Source organism: Falco punctatus (assembly GCF_963210335.1).
Source record: "Falco punctatus genome assembly, chromosome: 8".
NCBI lineage: Eukaryota > Metazoa > Chordata > Aves > Falconiformes > Falconidae > Falco > Falco punctatus.
Window position 1 is genome coordinate 36,644,644 of NC_137588.1, and position 16,535 is coordinate 36,661,178.

Here is a 16,535-nt window from a genome sequence, read left to right on the forward strand (position 1 = left end):
GGATGAAGCCCCCATAACCCCAGGGGAAATGGCCAGCGGCCGGCTGCACCCCTCGGACACACACAGGTCTGTGGGGCCGGATGGGACCCCCCGAGGGTGCTGAGGGAGCTGGGTGAGCGCTCACCCCGCCGCCGCCAGCCATTTACCAGCAGCCCTGGCTCACCGGGGGGTCCCGGCAGGCTGGGGGTCAGCCAGGGTGACCCCACCGGCGGGAGGGGGGATCCGGGGAGCCGCGGGCCTGTCAGCCTGACCTCGGTGCCGGGGCAGGTGCCGGGGCAGAGCCCCCCGAGCGCCATCCCGCGGCACGTGCGGGACAGCCGGGGGATCCGGCCCAGCCGGCGCGGGGTTATGGAGGGCGGGTCCTGCCGGGGACCCCGATCTCCTCCTGTGACAGGGAGAGTCCCTCAGCGGGCGCGGGGGGGGCTGGGGGTGTGCCTGGGCCTTCGTAAAGCCTTTGCCAGGCTCTCCCGCAGCATCTCCCGGAGGAACCGGCTGCCGTGGCTGGGGCGGGCGCGTTCTGTGTGGGGTACGAGACCGGCCGGACGGCTGAGCCCGAGGAGCGGCGCTGAGTGCAGCGGAGTATGGCCCCGGTGCCGGGCCCCGGCGCGGCCGCCCCTCGGCCCCTGTGCCAGGTGCGGGCCCCTCAGCGCAGGGGGGACGTGGGGGGCTGGAGCGTGCCCAGAGCCGGGCAGGGGGCTGGGGAAGGGGCTGGGGCACGAGGCTGGTGAGGAGCGGCTGGGGGAGCCGGGGGGGTTTGGCCCGGAGAGGGGGAGGCTGAGGGGAGACCTTATCGCCCCCTCGACTGCCCGGCAGGGGCTGTGGGCAGGGGGGGTCGGGCTCTTCTCCCGGGGAACGAGCCACAGGGCAGGGGGGACCGGCCTCGGGTTGCCCCGGGGGAGGTTGAGGTTGGAGACTGGGGAAAGTTTCTTCCCCGAAGGGGTGACCAAGCCCTGGGACAGGCTGCCCGGGGAGGCGGTGGAATCCCATCCCTGGAGGTGTTCAGAAACCACGTAGATGTGGTGTTTAGGGGCACGGTTTAGTGGTGGCCTTGGCAGTGCTGGGTTAATGGTTGGACTTGAACTGAGAGATCTTTTCCAACCTAAATGATTCATTGGTGATATGATTCTATACTGAATGCCAACCACTGTGGTATCTAGGCGTTGCTCTTGCTTTTAGAGGTATGAGGGTATCTGATTTCTTGTTATTTCTTTCAGCTCTTCTGACTTCCCTTTGTTTCCTCAACTTTTCTTTTGCAGGACAGTGCTTTCCATGACTGACTTTTGTGATTAGTCTACTGCTTTATTGTAGTGGTGGTGTCATTTTCCTTGGATGTCCCATTCAATTAGCTCAAGAAATGAGTGACCTGCATTTTCCCAATTGAGCTAATTCCATTTCCCTGGATTTGGTTTACTCTCCTTTTTCTTCCTTTAATTTGGAAATGCATGTATGAAATTATGGATAGATGTAACTAATTACATTACAAAAATGTAATTGATAGTTTTCCTCAATTTGCCTTCCCATTAGAAGACTGGCTTATATTGCTTTCAGCTCACTGCTCATCCAGAGGGTCTCCATTCTCTGGCTGGTGTTTGGAACATCCTCTTTGGACATCAAATTGTCCTCTTAATTTCAGTTCATCCACTTCTCAATCTGTCAGCTGAGTTTCTTGTACTATTTTTTAATTTCCACCTCCTTTGTTTTCAATTATTTCATGTAGTTCTTTTGTGCCTCTTTCTTGTGTGGTATGCCAAGAGGTGTTTTTTTTTTTTAATCTTAGAGGAACATAGGGTGCCTCATCTGTTCCAAATCAAAGGCTGGAGATTTCTTGCACAGAGGTTCTGCTTTTGATTCAATGGGCAATTTATGGAAAGCAGGAGTTTGTGAAGAGAACTTATACTATTCAAATTCTACTGTGCTTACAACAACAGGAACCTGGAATAAAGACACAACAGACAAATAGATCTTGGCTTTAAATCACAGAGCGGTTAGCTTCGACCTACAGTCACCTTAAAAAGCTTTAATTATCTCTAAATTTATGAAGAGCACAGCAGGGATGCTTATATACATCCTTATTCTCAACAGTGGGCTGTTCTGTTGTACGTGGTTTAGTTGTGGGTGGACAAATCAAAGAAGACTGGGTTTGCTCACAGGGTTCCCTGGCACCTGGTGATGTAAGGGTGTCACTTTGTTCCTCCCAATCAGGTTGACATAACAGTGCTCCTGGGAATGCTGCCGGCAAGGTCACTCCTTGAAAATGTCAGCTTTTATCCTGAACAGGTGGGATTAGCAAACAGATGCACCAGGAGGAGTTAAAAATTTTGGTGATGTGAAAACTCATTGGTTTTGTGGTTGGTGGGGCTATTTTCCCTGCTCCCAGGCACATCAGGGCAGCCTGTGCCAGCAGTGACAGTGCTGCTTCTGTCCTGCTCAGCCCTGTCCCCAGTGCTGAGAAATTTAGGACAGTATGCAAAGGTCATGGATCAGGAATTTCAACTCTTACAGCTGAAAATAAGGTAGTGTCAAGTCCCATGAAGTTTTTCTGAAAGGTCAGCCCAGAGTAGTGCAGTATTTCTTCCGGGCTGTTCCTCTGGGGTTTGTGCTCTCTTCTGTGAAAATCCTGGCCACTAGCTTGATAGGCATTGCATGACCTACCTGTGAGTTAACACCATGACGAGCTGAAACCCCGTGGCGTGTGAATCCCTGTACTGTCATTTTAGGAGAAAATGAGCTATTTTCAGGTAGCTTTTAATCACTAGATTTTAATAATTGTTCTGCAAGATGATATTTGTGTAGCTCAAAAAAAATTACAAGGAGAGCTTAGTAGGCTAAAGAAATGTGAGCCAAGTCTATTCTGGATTTATAGCAAACTTACCTTTCCTACAAGGTAACAATTTTGGTAAAAAAGTTCAAAAAGCTATGTTGAATAAATGCCTGTTTACTTTTGAAAGTATTTATATTCTAGCAAATACTTTAGTATACATTTTTCCATATCTGGCAGATTTTATTTGAAGAATAAAATTGTTGCAGAAATCTCTGATTTTGTCTTGAAAAATCTTCAGAAATAGAAACTTTTCTGAACAGAAGTTTCACCTGTGTTTTTGAAAATATTCCCAAGTATTTGATTTCATTCTTAGCCTAAGTGAAATCTTGTGTTGAAATTTCAGTTTTTAGCACAAACCATTAATTCCAGAATCCAACTAGTTTTAGTTTTAAGTGGTTTCTTCCATAAACAGCATCTTACAAACTTCTTATGGATGAGGCCACATTTTTGGAGGCCTCTTTCTTGATAGCCTCTTTTCTTTTACAAGAAAAATGGGCAACCCTGCCTAGACTGTCCTCTTCCTAGCTCCAGACCCCACACGTGACAGCCTCGGGATGCGTCCTCCTCCCTAAAAGTGTGGGAGTAGTAGGTGGTCTTAGCACCAGCAGTTAATGATAACATGTAGACCCCATGTTCAGATTCTTCCACCCTTCTTTTAGCATTTTGGTTTAATTAAATATTGTGATACTCTTGTTTTTCTCTTTGGTTTCCCCTGCATATCTCTGGTGTATCTGTTGTGGTTTAACTCCAGCCAGCAACTCAGCCCCAGGCAGCTGCTTGTTCACTCCCCCTCAGTGGGATGAGGGAGAGAATCGGAAGAGTAAAAGTGAAAAAAACTTGTGTGTTGAGATAAAAACAGTGTAATAAGTAAAGCAAAAGCTGCATGTGCAAGCAAAGTAAACCAAGGAATTCATTCACCGCTTCCCAGCCATCCCTGGGAAAGCAGAGCTCTGTTACTGGGGAAGGCAAACACCACCACTCTGAACATCCCCCTCCTCCTTCCCCCAGCTGTATATGCTGACCCCGATGCCGTCTGGGATGGGATGTCCCTTGGGTCAGCTGGGGTCAGCTGTCCCCGCTGCGTCCCCTCCCAGCTCCCTGTGCAGCCCCATCCCCCTCGCTGGTGGGGTGGGTGAGGGGCAGAAAAGCCCTGGGCTCTGGGTGGGCGCTGCTCAGCAGGAACGGAACAGCCCTGGATTAGCAACACTTCCCAGCAGAAATCCAAAACAGAGCCCCGTACGAGCTGCTATGAAGAAAATTAACTCTATTCCAGCTAAAACCAGCACAATATCCCTCTGTAGCCTTTTTATTACAGAAAAATTATGTCCTAGAATTACTTACCAAGCAAAGCTTTTCAAGGAGTGCTTGACGAAAAAAAGTTCAACTAAAAATTCACCTTATTTTCTGCCTCTCCCATCCCTTGGCACGGGAATTAAGGTTGCATTTGGATTGTGAGTGGCTGGTTGCCAGCTGCAGGCAAGGCTGTCCTACCCTCATGTCCCCCCTTCAGAACTCGTCAAAGCCTCATCGCTGTCACCTTTGACTAGTTTTCTGCTGTCTCAGAGCTAAATAGCTTCTAAATTTAGCCCCGAAATCCTGGCTGGGTTCTCCTCTGGACCTCTCTCCCACTTTTCTGTACATCTCCTTGGCTGTGCGGTGATGCTCTTAATTACAGCTGTAGGTGCCAGGGGAGCTGTAAGCACAGAAACAGAGCCTGTAAATGACCTGCCCTCCGTTTCTTGTTTGACTACAGGATTTTTACATATTGGTCTCATAACAATGCTCAAAGAACATTGATTTATTCCCTATCTTGTCCTTTCCTTTTTTTTCCCAAATCTGTTTGCCATAAGACAATTTGGCCACAGTTCCCTTCCTGGATTTTAAAAGTCCTCTCAAATTAAATTGGATCGCAAGACAACCGTTCAGACATTGCTGTTCTCTATGTTTTCTGGCAACATAATCGAAGGTAAACAGCCATCAAAAAAGTTACTTTTGAATGGGTCACACTGTCTATAAGTTTGTTTAAAGTAAGGTAAGGCTTCCTTTGAGACATTAGTACGTAGAAATGCACATTCTTCTAGATCTTTATATTCTTACAGAAAGCAAACATGCATCTTACGAGGAAATATTTAGAGGATTAGCTATTTGAGCAGCATGCTCTGTAGGTGATGCATTTAGTCATAGTCTGTCTGTTCTTACTCCTTGGCTCTAAATATCAATCTTTTATAGCATGTCTTTTTGCCCAAATTTTTTTTATGTTTTTTGCTGCATTCCATAAAATTACCCTTTTGAAGAGGTGGCAGTACCAGACTATGCGAAGGAATGATTTTTTACTAACCTCAAACAGGTTTTTTTGTGTTTAATGATTACCGTCAGCCTCCACTTGCCGGACCACCCCTCCCCACCCTTGCTCTCATCCATGCCTTTTGTTTCTATTATTAGCCTCAGTCAGTTTTTCTCTGGTTTTGACAGGTTGATTAAAGCTTTTCCATGGGAGCTGGGAATGTTTTTAGTGTAGAAATAATAACTCGGTGTAGAAGTAGTCTATCAGAGGTTTAGGAGAGCTTTGATAGCAAGTTAATGCACTGGGCCATCTACTGCCCCGATTCCTGCAGTAGGCTACAATGAGAGCATCTCTTTGAAATGCGGCCCATCTCTTCGGCCTTAATAACACATTTTTCACAAATAAAGCCTGTTACGAAGCAAGGCTCTAATAAAATGTTACCATACAAAGGTAGATTTAGAATTAACATTTTTCTCTCCCTATGTCATTCTTTTTAATATGTTATGTTGGAAGTATGAAGAAATACCGTTTTACCCTAAGCCTTTTCATGAATTATGTACTCCAGTGTTAAGACCTCTTTTCCTGCTCATGGAGAACTTCATGATCCCTTTGAGATGTGCAGGTGTACTGGGAAGTGGCACACTAGGTACTGGCAGTAGTTCATAGGATTCCTCTCATGTCTTATGTGGGGTTTTTTGCGTTGTTTTTTAACCTGATTGCCTTTTATATGGCTCTGGTTAGCAGGACTTTCAGGCAAATAAATGGATGACAAATAATTTTTAAGTGGAAGGTCATAGGTTCATGTCTTTACCACTGGTGAGGAGCCCTGTGGCAGCTGGACATAGTAGCTATTTTAGTGGATTTTAGTGAGGGTTGAAGGGTTTCACATCTGACATATTCTGAATATCTTCAGAAGCAACATCATGTGTTTCTTCTTATGTGGAACAAGAGTCCTACAAAAAGAAAAATTCCAGGTTTTGCACATAGGCCAGTGTCTGAATAAAATGAGCTGTACTTGCCTGAGCAGCAGTAGGTTTGCTGGAGCACTGCATACAGTGATAGTGTTAGCGTGACAGGGGGAGATGGGGGTGTAGTGAATATCTTTTACGTGCTTGATGTAGTCTGCTTGATCAAAGCGTTCGGGAGACCAACTCAGAGACATAGCAACAGCAGAATTTAGAAAATTTGAGGAAATGAGTCTGAATTAGGAAACGTGGATAAAATTCAACCAGCTCTGCTCTGAGGAATATCATAATGATAATGGTGAGTAACTGAGAATTTATCTCAGCTTGGTCTGTTCCTGGGTCTGAGATATACTTTGAATTCTCTCTGTCCTCCAAGGTTTCCAAACAAGGATGGTGTAAATTAAATTACTGAGAGCCTGATTTGCAAAACTTCTAATATCCCACAATATAGACAGGGATTTCCTCTGTGAAATCTTGGATCTCATTTGTATTTGATAAGATTGACCATTAAAAATCATGTTATTTAACAAGATTGCATTGATTTTTGCTTCTGTCTGAGTTCATTGGAGTCCTCCAGCAGAGGAGATTGAACTACACAACCAGAGTGCTCAAAGTCACGCTGCCACATTGATACAAATGTCTATCAGGAATTCAGTACATTGGTACACTGTTCTGGGGCCTGCTAACGTCACAAAAATGTCCTATTTCCATCTCAAAGTTTTCCATCATCTAAATGAGTTGTGCTGCTCTCCCTGTGCCTAAGCTGTGGAAAACCAGGACTATTCCCTGCCTTAACATCCTGTTTCCATCAGAGGTTTTTTTATAGTACAGCTTTATTTAAGAAGGTCAGATGCCTTTGCATCCCTGCTTCTGCAGCAAGGTGACCTCCAATAGCAGGAGAGAACTTACCTGAGCAGGCTGGACCTCGTGGCAGCTACCTGCCATTTGGGAAAGTGCTCACAGATCTTCCTAATGCTGATAATGGTTAGTGGCATCTTTGAAACAGCGCCGGTATAATTAAAGCCTGTAGTTAGGCATCTCATTTACTGTCGATGAGACGAGAAGGAATTGAGGCAGTGTATTGATTTAAAGGTATTGATCTGAGAGGTCACTATGTCACTCACTCTCCCGTGATGGTGGGGAGGGAGGCTGCTGAGGTCACTGTGGGCTCTGAAGCTTCTCCCTGCCTTTTCAGTGCCTGTGTGACCTGCTCTTGAACAGAGGCCCTTACACGTGGTAATGCTGCTCGACTTGGTAAATGAAAGTACCAAGAATGGAGATTTAAAGAAAAGAAACAAAAGAAAAAAAATTTTTCCTGTTCTTATGAGTCTTCTTGGTAATTATACATGAATCTAATTGTTTTGTGTTCCTTTCTTCTGCAGAGTCATCTGGTGGTTTATTTTGTCTGAAATAAGAGCAGTATTATAATACATGACACATGCTAATTATTAGGATGCAAGGAAATACATCAGTGTTTCCCATTCTGTAAAATGGAAGTTTTGTTGTTGTTGTCCGAGGGAAGTTGTGTAAATGAGGCTGGTTTGTGTCTTGGGGTCACAGCTTGGCAGCTGAAATGAGGTGGCATATTGTGTTGACATTGCCTAACATCATACGTTTAGAAACTGGCAGAAAGATGCTCTCTGTGGAGGGCCCCAGACTCAGAAATTGAGTTTCTTACTGTGCTCCAGCAGAGCCTGAAACCATTGACCTTCAGGCCATATATGATCTACTGATGGGGGCAGATATTTTTGGTGACATGTGGTGGCAGCTTTCTCCCAGTGATGGACCCTTGGCTCTGGAAGATGCTTCCCGCCTAGTCCAAATTGCCCAAGTCTATATTGATTTTCAGAGCACCGTGCGATGCACATCTATTTTTGGAGCTCCTGTGCAATTGGGCCTCTGAGAGAAGTCAGATGTAGGAGAAAGAGGGGAATATGACATTCTGTGGACAATTTAATTTTGTCTTTGTGATGTACTGTGGAAGTGTGTTCAGCCTTTAAAAAAAAAAGCCTTGTTTTATTATATAGATCTCATAATAATAATAAAAAAATAATCACAAGCTCAGGTTTATTTTTAAAATGTGCTTTTTTTATCAAGTAGCCTAAAAATACATATGCTAAAGAATTCGTAACGAAGTGCAGTGGGAAAATTTTCTTTCCTGATATAGAGAGGATGACAGCACTGATAAAAAAAAAGAAGCTACTCAATTTTGTATGGACAAAGCAGATGATTTTGCCAGTGGCAGGGTGATGAGCAAAGTATATAGAAAACCACAGATGAGCTACCCTACCCTAACTTGCTGTTGATCTCAGTGCATCATTTTTTATTTGAGTAAGGACTTCCATAAGACGTCAGGGCTCCCAAGCAGCCGGCCCAGCCCTTCACTGTGGGGGAGCAGCCCCAGGAGGAGAGGGAGTTATTTCCACAGCTGGTTTTGGAGCCCAGACAGATTTGTGCAGTGAATTTTTGCCCGTCTTCATCGAAAGTTTCCTGTGTGATGAATGTGCCCTGTGAAGTCCTATGTATTTGCCCTCAGAAGGCCACAGAAGAGTTCTGAGCTTGTTCTGCAATCTCTTACAAGGAATGTGCTAATTAATGGAGATTTCTTTATTTAGTTAAAAGATTAAATGTATCAAGAGTTATGATTCATATGTAACTCATAAGGTGAGCTTGCAGTTTCTTAAGGAAGAAAACTGTAATGCAAAATCAAAAGAAATTAGGAATCATAATGCAAAGTCAGCATTGACCCGACTGCTTCGTCGGGATTTATAGAGACTGTGAAATTGAGCAATAAAACCAACCTTTGGATGAATTTCAATAACAATAATGTTGAGTTAAACTTAGCAACATTTTTTACAAGTCCTCTCTGGTCTGTTTAGAATCTATAATCAGTCTGCCAAGAGATAATGAGAGCATGTGCCTCTTTGTTGAGGAGAGCAAGTGGGAATGAATTAGCTAAGGGTCGGTTATTTGAGCTTTGCAAAACATTTGATACGAGTGTTATTTTTGCTGTGGTTTTTGGTTGTGCATTTACTGAATGTATTCATTAGATTATCTCTTAAATTTCCCAGCTAGCAAACTAATAATGCATAAAATCTCTCAAATCCTTGTGTATATATAAATATATATATAAAAAATATTAAACATTTGTTCCATGGCAATATTGCATCCTTTTCAGATGCAGCTGAAGTTGTTATTAACTTTAAGACTCCCAGACTTATTCTGCTTAGTTTCTTTCAGTTAATGTTCTCCCTTGAAGGAGGATTTAATTGTTTGGACCTGGATTGCTTAGGATGAGGTGCTCCCTTGTAGCTCACAAGCTTCTGGAGCCTTTGGTCATGCCGTGTGGCCCATGACTGGTGGCTGCCTTATCCATGGCTCTCTGGGAAAGCCGCAGTCATAGAGCTATGACCAGCTGCTAGAGTTAGTCTCTTAGCTGCAGTCTGTGTTCGATGCTGAGTTTTGACCCGAGTTAAAACATGAGGTGTGCTTTGTAGGAGAATAATGAAGCTTCAGATGAGCAGAATGTGGCCCACTGAGTGCCACGGTCCACCAGGTCTCCCTCATAAAGTCTCTAGCTGTTAGACTTTTAGCACCACATGGATTTACTGGTGTTATTCTACATATTTCACACTCAGTAACCAAATGAATGTAAATACTAATTGCAAAATGAATCAATTTTTTCCCCTCTACCTTTGGTCTGTGTAATTAGAAATATTTCTTGTGTATTATTGTCCAGTCTGCTGCTCTCTTGTTTGTTAAAGGGTGATCACTTTTATCCTACAGAATCCGAGGGAAATTAGTGCTGTTATTACCAGTGGCAGTGGCACTGATGCACAGAATTGTCCCTCTCATAGTAATGACCTTGAGTTTTATGAAGCACCTCAAGGTTTACTAACAAGGGTAGAACTGCTAGAAGTTTGTTAATTGAAATGATGAAATATGTTAGAGAGGATACAAATGAGTTTAAAGACAATTCAATTAGAAGTGCATCTGTTTCCAAAGCTGCTGGAGAAATGTTTATTTTCAAATCACTTTTAAGTCAGCCTCTTGGAATCCTCTTGGCAGTGTTGTTTAACGCTGTGTGCAGACCTTACACCCACAGCAAATTTATCATTTGGAGGTGCAACAATCAGGTGGATGCCAGTGTCTTACGTTAGCTTGTAAACCTACTAATCATCTGCTTCTCCTACCACGACCCATTTGTGCAGATAGAGGGGGACATGGAAGGACACTGCCACCCCTTGCTTGGCTGTGCTGGTGTGGTATCCGTGGCATCTTGTAGGTGGGAAAGAAACTGTGCTGCAAATCTCCCTCTGGCACTGCAGTGCAATCCGCAGCCTCTTTGTGCTTCTGCACTGCTGACACCCACCAGCCCATCATCCAGCTGCCTCCTATTGCCTTGGTTCTTTTAGGTTGTACAGCAAAAATGAGACAATAACAGTTTTTACACCATGTATTTGAGCCTTGACCTCTGACACCCACCAGACCATTGTCCTCGCTTTATTCATCCACCTGCGATTGCTTTGTCTCTTAGGCTGCACAGAAGAGATGAGACAAGTAATGGCTGTGACATCATGTGTTTGAGCCTTCCCACTACATCCTGTGTAATCTGTGGGAGCTTTTTTTAGGGAAGAGCCTCCATTTATGGCTTGTAGAGCAACAAGCACATTGTTCTTAATGAATAAATAATAGTAAAATGAGCTGTGCAGCCTATGTAAATGCATTTGTTCACCTCATTATGTTGACAGTGTCTCAGTAGTAAAACAATAGCACTTAAACAAAGAAAATGTTTATTTGATCCTCCAGTTCAATTTTTCCTGCCAGTTCAGGGCTATTCCCAGCAGTGTGTTTCAAAGTGCTTACTTAAATATCCTGTACATTGGTGTTTCTGTCACTACCTCCTGCGACATCTGTGTGTGCAGCTCCAGCTCAGCAGAGTTCAGGAGCCTGCTGTTGGCTCAGATAGAATAGAGGTTGTCATCTGTTGTTTCTAAATTAAATGATCTTTATTTTAATGGTTTTTGAGATTCTGGGGAATAAACAAAGAAGTTGAAGGAAGCTTCAAGAAATAATATAAGAACATATGGAAAGCAGGTTGAGCAGGACTGGGGAGAAAAGGACATGTTTTTCTATAGAAGGTCTTGGAAACTTAACTAATTTTTGGTATCAGGTTCTGCAGAGGAGAGAAAAATGGGGAATGCAGTGGATGAGTAAGATGTTTAAGGATGATACTGACAAAACCAGCTTCATAAACTCAGCCTTGAGTTAGTCTCCTCAAACTGAGCAACAATAACTCACAAATGTGTTTATGCCATTTCCTTTATTCATATTCCCTTATGGAAGTGTTTCTCTGGATAAGAGCCTGAACATATAATTATTTATTAATAGGTTGTTTTAATAGCATATCTCCCCTTTTTGTTTGTTTTTGTTTTCTAGGAATTTTCTAGGAATGCCAACATTAGGATTATTGTGGGTATCCAAACTGAAGTCTTTGCAGCTCCCTGACAATGACAAACCATTGCTTGGCTCCTACAGAGAAAAAAAAATATCCTGTTCTCATAGGCAGTGGATGGGCTGAGTACAATATTTTTTACTCGTTTCTCATAAAAAGATAGCCATAAAGGCATTGTCATCTGAGCTGAGAGGACACATCACATAAAGACTTTGGGAGGAAAATTTTTGTTGCATAAAGTCTTTGATCTGTGGGTATCTTGGCATAAGATTAACCTCAAGTGATTGATAGAAGAAATAATGACAGACTGTGAGAAGAGCTTGAAACTTATGATTCTGTAGCATTGTTCAGTATGGAGAACTGGCTTCCTCTGGGGAGTATGGTAATTTAATGCTCTATTAGCTGGCCATTATTTGTTTATGCTTAATGTAATTCGGAAATATGGGTGAGGAAACTCAGAAAGTAATGAGCTGCCCTCTTAGCAACAGGATGTCTTTAGGAATTCTGTGATTCGCTAGGGATTCCCACAGCACTTCCTCGGGATTGAATACAATAGGTTTCTTTAGTTTTGTTTATTATAACTTTTCCTTCCTCTTCCTTATATTTCTTTTTTTATATTTATTATATTTCTTTCTTTATCTTCTATTTCTTTTTATTATAGAGGTAGGTCTTGAACTGCCAAAAGGCTTAGCCCATTTTGCCTTCACTGATAAGTTGATAACCCCTCTGTCTAATCCTACTTTGAAACAAGGAACTTTCTTTGTTTCTGTTGAGAGTTAATTACCTAGGCTGTCACACAGCCCAAGGAAAAATGGTATTTCATACGGTGGTGGAACAGAACTCTTTGGAGAACTGCCTAAGAAATGCTTCTCATAAATCTATCATGTGGAAATCTCTTTTACTTATCATAATGTATTATGAGTTACTTTGAGTGGCAACCTAAGCAGGTGGAATAGAATATTAGTGGGATATATATTTGGGAGCTTCATTTAGGGAAAAAAAAGCTAGTCTATTTTGGAAATATTTGTATATGTATGTGCATGGGTGTAATCTCAGCTAGATGAGAATACAAAATATGCAAAGTTGAAATACCTCAAACATGTGAACACCACTGTAATGGATTGGGTTGGAAATAATTAAGATACCAAATTCCAGTGGCTTTGGAGCTGCAAGTGAAATGGCACTGCACGGAGATAAGAGGTGGCAAAGAAAACCAGAGCGTACCGTATGAGGACAGGTCTGCAGCTTTAGGGAAGAGTTACAGCATGAGTTACTGGGGAAATGATTGCAGCTGTCAGACTACGGGGTGGCCGCCATAAAGGAAGAGGGAACAGTGCCATCACGAAGGAGAGAGAAAAAATCGTTGAACTGAAGGAGGGAACTGCTGTTGTTTCTAGCATATTTTAAGGTCCTCTGTACAAAACCAACATCAATATTTCTTGTGCGTCTAGAAGGAGGATATTTTCTGGTGGGGGATGCCTAAATAAGTCTGAAAAATTTCTTGATAGTGACTTCAGCATGAAGGCAGGAGAGAGGCAGTGCATTGCTGCTGAGGGTCGGTGCTCAGGATGTGGTGCAATCCTGGTTTGGAGTCAGCAGTGGGTTTGGCCCTGGCAGAGCTGGTAAATCCAGCTCCCGGCCAGAATAATCTCTGTGCCTCATCCTCGGTGTTTCCTGGTTGTTTGGGGCTGTTATCGGGGGGTATTAGAGGGCAGCTGCTTCTGGGTTGGGTTTTTCTGGATTTTGTTGTTTGTTTTTATTTTCTGCTTGCTGCAGTGACTGTCACTTTGATAGAGTGGGGAAACCCTTCATAAAAGAGTAATTGAATGAGCTAATTTGGTATTCTGTAGGTAAGGAATATAAAGGGAGTGTTAGTGTGATGAAAACCAAACAGAAGGGGCATAAAAATGAGAAACATCAGAAATAAGGTAGGGGTGAAATTCGGTTATTTCCATGGCTGTCATTGCCAGAGCTGTCAGAAGGTTGAAGCCACCTGTAATAAAGGCTGGTCTTAGCAGCCATTAACTTCCAGGGTCTAACATGAAATCTCTTTTTTTGTTTAAATTAACATAGTACATACAGACGTGACAAGCAGATAATAGAAATTCAAGGAGAATGAATGCAGCACGGTAAGCAGGAAAGTGCAGGAGCTATTCCACACTGCCGACCTGAGATTGGTGCCAGTAATCCCCTGGAGACCTCGAGGGTTTGGCCACCTCGAGGGTTTGGCCACCCTCCACTGCCTTTCTTCAGACCAGGAGCTCCACAGCCAGTGCTGAACTCTGCAAAATCTTTCTTCCCATATGCCAGCTCCTAAACCAGCTGTGAGATTGTGCCTCTATGGAGGAACCTTGGTTTTTGCCTGAGAAACCCTGTTAGATTTTAATTCAGCAAGGTATTGGTGCTGTAGAAGTCTGGTATTCTGATTTCCAGAGGTGATGATCTTGGGAGGATTTTTATGTCAAGCCAGGTTAAGGTGAAAGCAAAGCTTTAAAATGCCATTTATGAAACCCAGAACAAGAAAAACAGTTGGAGAGATGGATAAAGAGAACTACCAGAAAGAAGTGGGAAGCACGTTTTGTCTGCTTCCCTCAGGAATGAATCCGACACTGCTCCAGCTAGCAGGCTGCAGGCATGTCCCTCGCATATTGTGGGAGCTTCCAGGAGCACAGCTCTGGTGCCTCCACTGTCGTCTGGTTCTGTCTGCTGGGTCGAGAGCCTGTGCCAGCACTGGAGCTAGCTAGCATAATACTGAAGGAGTTCAACATTGGTCCGTACACTCAGTTCTCCAGAATTTATTATGGCCACAACCTCATAGGGAAGGTAATCACCACCTGTTGGTGGCCACCAGCACCATAGAATCATATAGAATTATAGAATCATTTAGGTTGGAAAAGACCTTTGCGATCATAAAGTCCAACCATTAACCTAGAACTGTGAAGTCTGTCACTAAACCATGTCACTAAGCGCTGCTACTTTTGCCAGTGTGTGTCCATCCCGTCAGTCAGTTTTATTGCAGCCTTCATTGGACTAAACCAAGTAGAAATTAGTTTTCATCACTGCTGTTCTTTACAAATAATACCATAATCTCATGTTGGGAAGGCTGCCAAATGTCTTCTCTTTAAGAAATTCTTATTTTCTGTTGGTTACACATTGCAGTGAGACATCAGAGGATCAGGGTTTATTAGTTGTGGTGGTTAAAACCTTTCTTAAATTTTTGGTTTAGGTTACATTGAAGAAACTTGCACGGTCCCTTGCCCGTTTGATTGCAAATTAAGCGATTGGTCCAGTTGGTCCCCTTGCAGCTCTTCTTGTGGACCGGGGGTGAAAGTCCGATCCAAGTGGCTTAAGGAGAAGCCTTACAATGGAGGTCGTCCCTGCCCAAAGCTGGATCTCAAGAATCAGGTGAGCGGCGTTAACGAGCCAACAGAAATCTCTCTGTGCTTACTGTACTTTTAATTGTGATCAAAAGGTACCGTGCTGGTGAAGAAATCAAAAATATGAGTTCTCTCTGGGACCACACATTGTGTCAGGTTTTGTAGGCAATCCTCAGATTTCTTGAGAATTGAGGAGGAGCTGCTCATGTAACAGCAGGTTTTGACCTGAAACACCGTATTCCTTATATAAAGAAATTTTTATCTCCCAGAGTGCAGGAAGCCATGGACAAATAATCCTACCTGGACAGTGTGTAGGCATCAGAGAGCTCAGATGTCATGGCTATTTTAAAACTTTTGAATTCTCTACAAGACTATGGTTGCTGCAGAAACAATTGTTAAATATATATTGCTATTTTTAGCAACATTTCCCTTCGACACAAGTTCACTTGAACATTAATCTCCGTATATTCAGTATTGAAGCATCCTATCAGAGGAAAGTAATCTCTAAATTGCTACTCTTAAAAAAAGATCAGCTTTTCTTTAAATGCTACTTAATGCTGTATGCATTTCTGCAAAACTAATAGTGATTGCCTACGTTTGCTGATTAGTTCTCACACTAATTAACACTGATGAAGTAGTTTAGTTTTGCCTGTCCTTTATTTCAGACTCAACCATGAAAATTAGTTAATAGGACAGAAACAGTCATGGTAAGGGGCTTTGTGTATACGTTATGAATATATGGATAGATAGATAGATAGATAAAATATATGCGTGGTGTGTGTAGAAGGATTTTAATAGTATTCATATGAACATTGGTTTGTGTAGTGGCTTGTAGGTGCTGGAGCCGGTGGATCCCATTGTTTTTCTGTGCAACCGTTGCTGCAGCAGTCATGTCCCAGGATACAGCACCACTTCTAACACCTGATTCTGAACTTGCCTCATTTTCTTCACAGTTTTTTTTTTCCTGTGAGAAACATGGTAAATACTTTTTTTGTTGTTGTTGCTTTTCCTTATTACTATTTGAAATTCATAGGCAGTAGTCTAACAGAAGCAGCAGGGACTACAAAAATATAAAACTGCAATCAAGTGTATGTTGTCCATACCTCAGTGCTTTTCTTAATAGATCAGACAGATCACCAAAGAGGCAAGGAAAAATGAAATCCCACAGTAAATTGTAAGGTAACAATAAGCTCCTTTGTAATGAAAAGATAGTGAGGTTTGTTACCCATAGATACAGCAGACTACTTCCATTAAAAGTAAACTTACTGCTATAAAGTGTTGCCTATTCCCACACACATTAGATTTGCTAATTTCAAAAGCCTTTCAGAAGATATTAAAGGAAAGAAATTATTTAAACTTGGAAATTATGTCTTTGTATGGTTTATCGGTGCCCGGTGCTTGTGAAGTGCCATGGCTGGTATTAATATAAATGTCGCTGCTGCTTTTTGCCTCTTTACTGGGAACACACATTTTGATCAAAAACCTCTTGAATTAATTAGAGAACTTTCTATTGTGGGCTGTACTAGTGACACCTTAGAATTGCGTTAAGGTCTGTTTCTTTTGGTTTGTGACTTTTTGGTTTTCGGAATGGTTTTCTGTTTGGTTGGGTTTTTGAAGTTTTTTGTGTCTTAGC

The 16,535-nt window shown here is 42.8% G+C and overlaps 1 protein-coding gene across 1 annotated transcript in view; it reads left to right on the plus strand.

Annotated features, from left to right (window-relative positions):
* Positions 1-16,535, plus strand: part of THSD7B (thrombospondin type 1 domain containing 7B) — a 535,716-nt gene that overhangs the window by 440,712 nt on the left and 78,469 nt on the right. The window contains exon 17 of the mRNA XM_080399624.1: positions 14,752-14,930. Within this exon, the coding sequence (XP_080255750.1) occupies positions 14,752-14,930 (179 nt within the window). The remainder of the gene's footprint in view (positions 1-14,751; positions 14,931-16,535) is intronic.